Consider the following 12,500-nt stretch of genomic DNA (forward strand, 5'->3'; position numbering starts at 1 on the left):
TTGTTTCCAAACAGTGCCTGTAACATGGCAGTAAAACGACTGATCAGACAAAACAGAAGTCATCGTCATGGACTCACTAGCTGCAGAGGCAAGCTCGCCAATCAGCTAAACTGACTCAGTAACAATGGTGTTTTGGTGAGTTTACGAACCAGAAAAAAATACTAAAATAATGCCATTGTAAGTTAATAATCGAATAGAAAAGAATAGAATAGAATAGAAAGTACTTTATTGATCCCCCAGGGATCAATAAAGTAATAGACAATAAACACTTAGGTATTTTTTACATGTGAGTAATATAAATACAGTGTATTATACAGCATTATTCACATGTGAATAACATAAATACAGTCTATTATACAGTATTATTCACATGTGAATAATATAAATACATTATACATTTAAGTACAGTCAAAAAGGAACATATTTATTATGCACTAACAAAACCACTCGTAAACGTGTTGGCATATTAGCTAAAGCTAACAACGCTAGCTTCATCACATCAAGAAAATGGAAGAAAACACTCCTATAGACATCAAACATGGGACGGTTTGGTAAGCAAGAATTGTTTTAGTTGTAATGCAAAACTTACAAACGTTGCTTGGAACAATGCATGAAGAATCTATACGAGTAGTCCGCTATGGACGGCTGGAAGACAGAACGGCGACTGTATTTCCGGTTCATAGCTCAATCTAAACCGAAGGGCAATGCAGCACCTGCAGTGAACAAACTCGTCCAACCGATAGCGCCGACAACACACCTGTTCAGTTTTTCTTTAAAGCCATTTACATTACGACCGTCAGCGGTGAAAAATCCATACATTTAGCCGCACCGTTTTATAAGCTGCAGGGCTCAAAGCGTAGGACAAAAGTAGCGGCTTATAGTCCGGAATTTACTGTAATTTTGAAACTGGAAAATCAAGTTTTGATGTGGATTGATTGATTGATTGATTGATTGATTGATTGATACTTTTATTAGTAGATTGCACAGTACAGTACATATTCCGTACAATTGACCACTAAATGGTAACACCCGAATAAGTTTTTCAACTTGTTTAAGTCGGGGTCCACGTTAATCAATTCATGGTAATTTTGTAAAATAATGAGGGGGCGACTTGTCCATGGTGCACGCCACCTTCGCATGAATGCAACTGAGATAGGCTCCAGCAACCCCCATGACCCCGAAAGGGACAAGCGGTAGAAAATGGATGTATAGATGGATGAGGTAGCGACTTGTCCAGGGTGTACTCAGCCTTCCGCCCGAATGCAGCTGAGATAGGCTCCAGCACCCCCCACGACCTCGAAAGGGACAAGCGGTAGAAAATGGATGGATGAATGGATGGATGGATGGATGGATGGATGGCATCAGTGTATTCAAAATAAAAGACAGAACGGCGACTCTATTTCCGGTTCATAACTCAATCTAAACAAAAGGGCAAAGCAGCACCTGCAGTGAACAAACTCGTCCAACAGATAGCGCCAACAACACACCTGTTCAGTTTTTCTTTAAAGCCATTTTCATTATGACCATCAGCGGTGAAAAATCCATAAGTTTAGCTACACCGTTTCATAGGCTGCAGGGCTCAAAGCGTAGGAAAAAAGTAGCGGCTTACTTTACTTTACATTACGGTAATTTTGAAACTGAAAAATCAACTTTTGATGTGGAATTTTGTCAAATGATGAGGCGCCGACTTGTCCAGGGTGTACTCCGCCTTCCGCCCGAATGCAGCTGAGATAGGCTCCAGCACCCTCCAGTACCCCAAAAGGGACAAACGTTAGAAAATGGATGGATGAATGGATGGATGGATGGATGGATGGATGGCATCACTGTATTCCTCCAGTACCCCGAAAGGGACAAGCGGTAGAAAATGGATGGATGGATGGATGGATGGCATCACTGTATTCAAAATGAAAAGACAGAACGGCGACTCTATTTCCGGTTCATAACTCAATCTAAACAGAAGGGCAATGCAACACCTGCAGTGAACAAACTCGTCCAACAGATAGCGCCGACAACACACCTGTTCAGTTTTTCTTTAAAGCCATTTTCATTACGACCGTCAGCGGTGAAAAATCCGTACATTCAGCAGCACCGTTTTATAAGCTGCAGGGCTCAAAGCGTAGGACAACAGTAGCGGTGAAAAATCCATAAGTTTAGCCGCACCGTTTTATAGGCTGCAGGGCTCAAAGCGTAGGACAACAGTAGCGGCTTATAGTCCGGAATTTACTGTAATTTTGAAACTGGAAAATCAAGTTTTGATGTGGAATTTTGTAAAATAATGAGAAGGCGACTTGTCCATGGTGTACCCCACCTTCCGCATGAATGCAACTGAGATAGGCTCCAGCACCCCCCACGACCTCGAAAGGGACAAGCGGTAGAGAATGGATGTATAGATGGATGAGATGGCGACTTGTCCAGGGTGTACACCGCCTTCCGCCCAAATGCAACTGATATAGGCTCCAGCACCCGCCAGGACCCCGGAAGGGACAAGCGGTTGAAAACGGATGGATGGATGGATAAATGGCATCAGTGTATTCAAAATAAAAGACAGAACGGCGACTCTATTTCCGGTTCATAACTCAGTCTAAACAGAAGGGCAAAGCAGCACCTGCAGTGAACAAACTCGTCCAACAACACACCTGTTCAGTTTTTCTTTAAAGCCATTTACATTACGACCATCAGCGGTGAAAAATCCATAAGTTTAGCCGCACCGTTTTATAGGCTGCAGGGCTCAAAGCGTAGGACAACAGTAGCGGCTTATAGTCCGGAATTTACTGTAATTTTGAAACTGGAAAATCAAGTTTTGATGTGGAATTTTGTAAAATAATGAGAAGGCGACTTGTCCATGGTGTACCCCACCTTCCGCATGAATGCAACTGAGATAGGCTCCAGCACCCCCCACGACCTCGAAAGGGACAAGCGGTAGAAAATGGATGTATAGATGGATGAGATGGCGACTTGTCCAGGGTGTACACCGCCTTCCGCCCAAATGCAACTGATATAGGCTCCAGCACCCGCCAGGACCCCGGAAGGGACAAGCGGTTGAAAACGGATGGATGGATGGATAAATGGCATCAGTGTATTCAAAATAAAAGACAGAACGGCGACTCTATTTCCGGTTCATAACTCAGTCCAAACAGAAGGGCGATGCAGCACCTGCAGTGAACAAACTCGTCCAACAACACACCTGTTCAGTTTTTCTTTAAAGCCATTTACATTACGACCATCAGCGGTGAAAAATCCATAAGTTTAGCCGCACCGTTTTATAGGCTGCAGGGCTCAAAGCGTAGGACAACAGTAGCGGCTTATAGTCCGGAATTTACTGTAATTTTGAAACTGAATAATCAAGTTTTGATGTGGAATTTTGTAAAATAATGAGGAGGCGACTTGTCCAGGGTGTAAACGCCTTCTGCCCGAATGCAGCTGAGATAGGCTCCAGCACCCTCCAGTACCCCAAAAGGGACAAACGGTAGAAAATGGATGGATGAATGGATGGATGGATGGATGGATGGCATCACTGTATTCCTCCAGTACCCCGAAAGGGACAAGCGGTAGAAAATGGATGGATGGCATCACTGTATTCAAAATTAAAAGACAGAACGGCGACTCTATTTCCGGTTCATAACTCAATCTAAACAGAAGGGCAATGCAACACCTGCAGTGAACAAACTCGTCCAACAGATAGCGCCGACAACACACCTGTTCAGTTTTTCTTTAAAGCCATTTACATTACGACCATCAGCGCTGAAAAATCCATAAGTTTAGCCGCACCGTTTTATAGGCTGCAGGGCTCAAAGCGTAGGACAACAGTAGCGGCTTATAGTCCGGAATTTACTGTAATTTTGAAACTGAAAAATCAAGTTTTGATGTGGAATTTTGTAAAATGATGAGGCGCCGACTTGTCCATGGTGTACGCCACCTTCCGCATGAATGCAACTGAGATAGGCTCCAGCACCCTCCAGGACCCCAAAAAGAACAAGTGGTAGAAAACAGATGGATGGATGGATGAATGGATGGATGGATGGATGGATGGATGGATGGATAGCTAGCATCAGTGGATTCAAAATAAAAAGACAGAACGGTGACTGTATTTCCGGTTCATAGCTCAATCTAAACCGAAGGGCAATGCAACACCTGCAGTGAACAAACTCGTCCAACAGATAGCGCCAACAACACACCTGTTCAGTTTTTCTTTAAAGCCATTTACATTACGACCATCAGCGGTGAAAAATCCATAAGTTTAGCCGCACCGTTTTATAGGCTGCAGGGCTCAAAGCGTAGGACAAAAGTAGCGGCTTATAGTCCGGAATTTACTGTAATTTTGAAACTGGAAAATCAAGTTTTGATGTGGAATTTTGTAAAATAATGAGGGGGCGACTTGTCCAGGGTGTACTCCGCCTTCTGCCCGAATGCAGCTGAGATAGGCTCCAGCACCCTCCAGTACCCCAAAAGGGACAAACGGTAGAAATGGATGGATGAATGGATGGATGGATGGATGGATGGCATCACTGTATTCAAAATAAAAGACAGAACGGTGACTCTATTTCCGGTTCATAACTCAATCTAAACAGAAGGGCAATGCAACACCTGCAGTGAACAAACTCGTCCAACAGATAGCGCCGACAACACACCTGTTCAGTTTTTCTTTAAAGCCATTTACATTATGATCCATAAATTTAGCCACACCGTTTTATAGGCTGCAGGGCTCAAAGCGTAGGAAAAAAGTCGCGGCTTACTTTACTTTACTTTACGGTAATTTTGAAACTGAAAAATCAAGTTTTGATGTGGAATTTTGTAAAATGATGAGGCGCCGACTTGTCCAGGGTGTATATCGCCTTCCGCCCGAATGCAGCTGACATAGGCTCCAGCACCCTCCACGACCCCGAAAGGGACAAGCGGTAGAAAATGGATGGCATCAGTGTATTCAAAATAAAAAAACAGCGCATGCATTTTTTCATGTTGAAGAAAATAAAGATTCAGTCTGCTCATTTTATTAATTTATTACTATATTTGTAATTTTATAGTTTACAATAAATATTATCATTTAATTACACGTTTACTTATTTTTTTACAATATTTTTTTTTATTTTATTTTTTTTTCAAAATCTTTAGCCCGACTTTAACTCTATTAAAAAAAAAAAAGCAAAATTCTCCGATTTTAAGGATCTCGCCTCTTTTGACTACGCAGGGATCATCCGTTCCAACGAGGGCTTCTACAGCCGCTACCCGGTGGAGGACTACCTGGACCTGTTGGATGAGGCCGCTTACTTCATCCAAGGCAACCTGACGGCCAATGACAGCGGGGCGCCCGCACGGCCCAACGTCATCATCGGTAAGATCACGTGACCATGGCCACTTCCATGACTCACTCGACTAAGTGAAAATAAGTTGCACTTTTGTCCAGATCTGCACCAAAGTGTAAGTCCGAGTGATTCAAAACAATATTTACTGTTATTATTATTATGGAGTTTCTAGCATATATGGGCCATGCTTATGTTCTACTTAAGGACATGATAGATCCTAGGACAGGGGTCACCAACGTAAGGACCAGATGAGTCGCCCGCTGGCCTGTTCTTAAAATAGCTCAAATAGCAACACTTACCAGTGAGCTGCCTCTATTTTATTAATTTTATTTATTTACTAGCAAGACATTTTTAACCCGTCTATTATGTTGAGGGTCAATTTGACCCATTCCAGTTTTTGTGTTGATCAAAGTATCAATCAATCAATGTTTATTTATATAGCCCCAAATCACAAATGTCTCAAAGGACTGCACAAATCATTACGACTACGACATCCTCGGAAGAACCCACAAAAGGGCAAGGAAAACTCACACTCAGTGGGCAGGGAGAATTCACATCCAGTGGGACGCTAGTGACAATGCTGACTATGAGAAACCTTGGAGAGGACCCCCCCCCCCCCCCCCCCCCACCCGCCTCTAGGGGACCGAAAGCAATGGATGTCGAGCGGGTCTAACATGATACTGTGGAAGTTCAATCCATAGTGGCTCCAAGACAGCCGCGAGAGTTCAGTTCAAGCGGATCCAAGACAGCAGCGAGAGTCCCGTCCACAGGAAACCATCTCAAGCGGAGGCGGATCAGCAGCGTAGAGATGTCCCCAACCGATACAGGCGAGCGGTCCATCCTGGGTCCCGACGAGCGATCCATCCTGGGTCTCGACTCTGGACAGCCAGTACTTCATCCATGGTCATCGGACCGGACCCCCTCCACAAGGGAGGGGGAGACATAGGAGAAAGAAAAGAAGCGGCAGATCAACTGGTCTAAAAAGGAGGTCTATTTAAAGGCTAGAGTATACAGATGAGTTTTAAGGTGAGACTTAAATGCTTCTACTGAGGTAGCATCTCGAACTGTTACTGGTTATCCTTTCTTTTTCTTGCTGAAATTTGGTGGCTTTTCCTCATCTAGGGTCATGAACTGGTGTGTAAAATCTGGACACTTTGTTGAGTAGTGGGATGTCTTGCAGAGTTTGCATACAAATATGATGTTGCGGGTCATTTTGACCCAGACGCTTTAATGTGGGTAAATAGCCAAAATAAACAAGTCTCTTTGATGTACTTTTTACTTTGATGTACAATTGTTTGTATTTTGATCGCCTCCGAGACCCAGAGCCAGGTGTGTGAAGAGAGGGAACTTTCTCAAGCTTGTCCTTGTCACTGTTCTCATGTCATCTCTTTGACAAACTCACCAAAAACGAGCTCCAGAAGGATGACATCTGAGGAGACAAGGACAAGTGTGAGAAAGTTCCCTCTCTTCACACACCTGGCTCTGGATCTCAGAGACAATCAAAATACAAACAATTGTACATCAAAGTAAAAAGTACATCGAGGAGACATGTTTATTTTTGGATCTGAACAGCTATTTACCCACATTAAAGCGCCTGGGTCAAAATGACTCGCAACATCATCTTTTTATACAAACTTTGCACAAACATTCCACTACACAACAAAGTGTCCAGATTTACACACCAGTTCATGACCCCTAGATGAGGAAAAGTCACCAGATTTCAGCAAGAAAAAGAAAGGATAACCAGTACTTTGATCAACACAAAAACTGAAATGGGTCAAATTGACCCTTGACATAATACAATTGGAATAAAAAATGTATTGTATGTCACTTTTCTAAATGTTTATATACTCTAAAATAAATTATTGGTTTAACCTGTTTTCTTGACTGTTTTGAGTGCATTTACACAGTACGGGTCAAAACGACCCGCAACATAATCAATGTCATTTTTTTTCAACATAATACAAGGGTTAATTCTAAGAGAGACAAAACTCAAATAGAATTTGAAAATCCCAAAAAAATATTTTAAAGACTTGGTCTTCACTTGTTTAAATAAATAAATTTATTCTTTTTACTTTGCTTCTTATAACTTTCAGAAAGACAATTTTAGAGAAAAAATACAACCTTAAAAATGTTTTTAGGATTTTTAAACACATATACCTTTTTACCTTTTGAATTCCTTCCTCTTCTTTCCTGACAATTTAAATCAATGTTCAAGTCCTTTTTTTTATTATTATTGTAAAGAATAATAAATACATTTTAATGTAATTCTTCATTTTAGCTTCTGTTTTTTCGACGAAGAATATTTGTGAAATATTTCTTCAAACTTATGATTAAAATTTTAAAAATGTATTCTGGCAAATCTAAAAAAATCTGTAGAATCAAATTTAAATCTTTTTTCAAAGTCTTTTGAATTTCTTTTAAATTTTTTGTCCTGGAAAATCTAGAAGAAATAATGATTTGTCTTTGTTAGAAATATAGCTTGTTCCAATTTGTTATATATTCTAACAACGTGCAGATTGGATTTTAACCTATTCAAAACATGTCATCAAAATTCGAAAATTAATTTTAACCAAGAAAAATTACTAATGATGTTCCATAAATTCTTTTTTTTCATTTTTTCAAAAAGATTCAAATTAGCTAGTTTTTCTCTTCATTTTTTTCGGTTGGATTTTGAATTTTAAAGATAAACTATGTTTCAAAATTTAAATTTTTTTTTTTTTCGTGTTTTCTCCTCTTTTAAACCGTCCAATAAGTGTTTTTTTTCATCATTTATTCTCTACAACAAACCTTCCATAAAAGGAAAAAAAATGTATGACGGAATGACGGACAGAAATACCGTTTTCCGTCCGTTTTCTACCGCTTATTCCCTTTCGGGGTCGCAGGGGGTGCTGGCGCCTATCTCAGCTACAATCGGGCGGAAGGCAGGGTACACCCTGGAGAAGTCGCCACCTCATCGCAGGGCCAACACAGATAGACAGACAACATTCACACTCACATTCACACACTAGGGCCAATTTAGTGTTGCCAATCAACCTATCCCCAGGTGCATGTCTTTGGAAGTGGGAGGAAGCCGGAGTACCCGGAGGGAACCCACGCATTCACGGGGAGAACATGCAAACTCCACACAGAAAGATCCCGAGCCTGGATTTGAACCCAGGACTGCAGGAACTTCGTATTGTGAGGCAGACGCACTAACCCCCTCTGCCACCGTGAAGCCCCATTTTTTTATATATATACCCGTAGTTTTATTTATTAAAGGTAAATTGAGCAAATTGGCTATTTCTGGCCATTTATTTAAGTGTGTATCAAACTGGTAGCCCTTCGCATTAATCAGTACCCAAGAAGTAGCTCTTGCTTTCAAAAAAGGTTGGTGACCCCTGCCCTAGGATATAAAACATCCTCATTACCTGTAACACAAACAGCCTGTTGACTTACTTCAGCACTGCTGCCATCTAGCGGGGGGTTTGTGTATTGCAAGACTCCCTGCTTACTCAAGAAACACAGGTTTTGCTGCTAATTCCTGGTTATGCACTTGCAAAATGTGATTCTAGTCATTATTTTGTCATAATTGTTTTTAGATCTTTAAGATGGAAAGTTTAGCTGCCATTATCATGTGCAGGGATGTTTTCAAATGACCGTAAATCTTGAACTATACTAAGTATTTCAATGGTTGAAATCTGCGCTTTTGCGTGATATTTTAGTGACTAGTGTTGTCCTGATACCAATTTTATTTCGATACTTTTCGGTGCTTTTGTAAATAAAAGGGACCAGAAAAAATTGCATGATTGGCTTTATTTTAACCCAAAAATCTTAGGGTGTGGCGAACAGGTACTTTCTTTGGCGGTATAGTTCCACGTATGATTCATTAGTATCGTGGTACTGTACTAATACTGGTGTATCGTACAACCCTACTAGTTACTCTGGTTATATTTAGCTGTTTGTTGCATTTTTGTTGCATTTGGCTTGCTTCACGGTGGCAGACGGGTTAGTGCGTCTGCCTCACAATACGAAGTTCCTGCAGTCCTGGGTTCAAATCCAGGCTCGGGATCTTTCTGTGTGGAGTTTGCATGTTCTCCCCGTGACTGCGTGGGTTCCCTCCGGGTACTCCGGCTTCCTCCCACTTCCAAAGACATGCACCTGGGGATAGGTTGATTGGCAACACTAAATTGGCCCTAGTGTGTGAATGTGAGTGTGAATGTTGTCTGTCTATCTGTGTTGGCCCTGCGATGAGTTGGCGACTTGTCCAGGGTGTACCCTGCCTTCCGCCCGATTGTAGCTGAGATAGGCACCAGCGCCCCCCGCGACCCCAAAAGGGAATAAGCGGTAGAAAATGGATTGATGGATGGATGTAAAATTTGTGGATTGAGAGGGTGGGTGACGTTCATATGTTGTCAATATTCAGTGTTTTATCGGTCATAGAAAAATTTATCAATCAATCAATCAATGTTTATTTATATAGCCCCAAATCACAAATGTCTCAAAGGACTGCACAAATCATTACGACTACAACATCCTCGGAAGAACTCACAAAAGGGCAAGGAAAACTCACACCCAGTGGGCAGGGAGAATTCACATCCAGTGGGACGCCAGTGACAATGCTGACTATGAGAAACCTTGGAGAGGACCTCAGATGTGGGGAACCCCCCCTCTAGGGGACCGAAAGCAATGGATGTCGAGCGGGTCTAACATGATACTGTGGAAGTTCAATCCATAGTGGCTCCAACACAGCCGCGAGAGTTCAGTTCAAGCGGATCCAAGACAGCAGCCAGAGTCCCGTCCACAGGAAACCATCTCAAGCGGAGGCGGATCAGCAGCGTAGAGATGTCCCCAACCGATACAGGCGAGCGGTCCATCCTGGGTCCCGACGAGCGGTCCATCCTGGGTCTCGACTCTGGACAGCCAGTACTTCATCCATGGTCATCGGACCGGACCCCCTCCACAAGGGAGGGGGGGGACATAGGAGAAAGAAAAGAAGCGGCAGATCAACTGGTCTAAAAAGGAGGTCTATTTAAAGGCTAGAGTATACAGATGAGTTTTAAAGTGAGACTTAAATGCTTCTACTGAGGTGGCATCTCGAACTGTTACCGGGAGGGCATTCCAGAGTACTGGAGCCCGAACGGAAAACGCTCTATAGCCCGCAGACTTTTTTTGGGCTCTAGGAATCACTAATAAGCCGGAGTCTTTTGAACGCAGATTTCTTGCCGGGACATACGGTACAATACAATCGGCAAGATAGGCTGGAGCTAGACCGTGTAGTATTTTATACGTAAGTAGTAAAACCTTAAAGTCACATCTTAAGTGCACAGGAAGCCAGTGCAGGTGAGCCAGTACAGGCGTAATGTGATCAAACTTTCTTGTTCTTGTCAAAAGTCTAGCAGACGCATTTTGTACCAACTGTAATCTTTTAATGCTAGACATGGGGAGACCCGAAAATAATACGTTACAGTAATCGAGACGAGACGTAACAAACGCATGGATAATGATCTCAGCGTCTTTAGTGGACAGAATGGAGCGAATTTTAGCGATATTACAGAGATGAAAGAAGGCCGTTTTAGTAACGCTTTTAATGTGTGACTCAAAGGAGAGAGTTGGGTCGAAGATAATACCCAGATTTTTTACAGAGTCACCTTGTTTTATTATTTGGTTGTCAAATGTTAAAGTTGTATTATTAAAATTCCATTCTGTTTTCAAGGCGGTCTGTCAAACCGTTTTTAGCATTCAATCAGACTTTATTGTGAGGTTTTGTATTAGTGTTCCTAAAAATAGATGACAGTTTGTCTACGTTTTAGTTTTTTCCTCTGCATTTGTCTGTTTCCTCTGTGTTTAGTATCTCCTGTCTTTAGTTCCTGTCTAGTGCTCTTATTTTGTCAGCTTCCTGTCTTGTTCCCTGAGTGCTGTGTTCCTCCTCAGCTGCGGCTGATTGGCACCTGGCCACACCTGTTGCCAATCAGCCTGCTCCTATTTGTACCCACTTTGTCTTGTGTCAGTCGCCGGATCATTGTATTGTCGTTGCCACACGTCACTCTTGTCGTGCTACCTGTCATGTCGTTTTGTTACAGCTACTACCTGTCGTGCTACATTTTGTCCTGGTCGTCGTAGCGGTAAGCTGATTCTGTTAGCATTAGTTATTTCCAGTTTTTCTGTTTGCTATCCACTATCAATCAATCAAATCAATCAATCAATGTTTATTTATATAGCCCCAAATCACAAATGTCTCAAAGGACTGCACAAATCATTACAACTACAACATCCTCGGAAGAACCCACAAAAGGGCAAGAAAAACTCACACCCAGTGGGCAAGGAGAATTCACATCCAGTGGGACGCCAGTGACAATGCTGACTATGAGAAACCTTGGAGAGGACCTCAGATGTGGGCAACCCCCCTATGCTAAAGTTCCTTTTTGTTTTCTAGCTTCCAGTGCTAGCTCCCTTAGTTTGTTATTCCGCCCACGTGCGTGCTTTTTGTTTGTTCTTGTTTAGTTTTAATTAAATCATGTTTTCATATTCTATGCCTGCCTCCGTCTCTGCATCTTGGGGTTCATCAACAAATAACTCTGACAATAGATATATACTGGCCCCCCCAGACACATTTTTTTCTCTAAATTCGGCCCCCGAGTCAAAATAATTGCCCAGGCCTGGAATAAACGATTTTCAATCACTCTTATTTGATGTTTTCTGCACATCCATCCTACAGATTTTAATCAATTTGTACAATTATATTGATAGAAAATAAATTATAGAAATACTGGTGTTCATCCAGATCCGCAACAAAATATATTAAAATAAAAACTTTTTTTTAAAAAAGGTTTTAAGGTCGAATTATTTCCTTATTGTATTTTTTATTGTTAGTTCTGTGAAACAAGTATTATTTTAAGCAGAAAAATCACACTTTTTAAATAACTACATTGTTTTTTTTTTACACTTTTATTATTAATGGTAAACATTTTTTATAAATTTTTAACAACATGTTTACTTGACCCACTTCCTGGGAAACTTACCAAGGAGCTTTTTGTAATATTAGGTCCATCAGTGCTAAATATTATAAACGTATCACTTTCCTCCGGCACTGTTCCACTAGCATTCAAAAAAGCAGTTATTCATCCTTTGCTCAAAAGACCTAACCCCGATCTTGACCTCATGGTACACTACCATGAGGTCTGCCTTTGCAGCCCTTTGAGATACTTGTGATTTAGGGCT

The 12,500-nt window shown here is 41.6% G+C and overlaps 1 protein-coding gene across 5 annotated transcripts in view; it reads left to right on the forward strand.

The window, feature by feature from the left end:
* The window catches only part of LOC133557251 (carbohydrate sulfotransferase 15-like), a 142,156-nt gene that overhangs the window by 120,561 nt on the left and 9,095 nt on the right, over positions 1–12,500 (forward strand). For all 5 annotated transcript variants that reach the window (XM_061907585.1, XM_061907583.1, XM_061907582.1 and 2 more), the window contains one exon: positions 5,186–5,329. In XM_061907585.1, the coding sequence (XP_061763569.1) occupies positions 5,186–5,329 (144 nt within the window). The remainder of the gene's footprint in view (positions 1–5,185; positions 5,330–12,500) is intronic.

Source organism: Nerophis ophidion, linkage group LG08 (assembly GCF_033978795.1).
Source record: "Nerophis ophidion isolate RoL-2023_Sa linkage group LG08, RoL_Noph_v1.0, whole genome shotgun sequence".
Taxonomy (NCBI): Eukaryota; Metazoa; Chordata; class Actinopteri; order Syngnathiformes; family Syngnathidae; genus Nerophis; species Nerophis ophidion.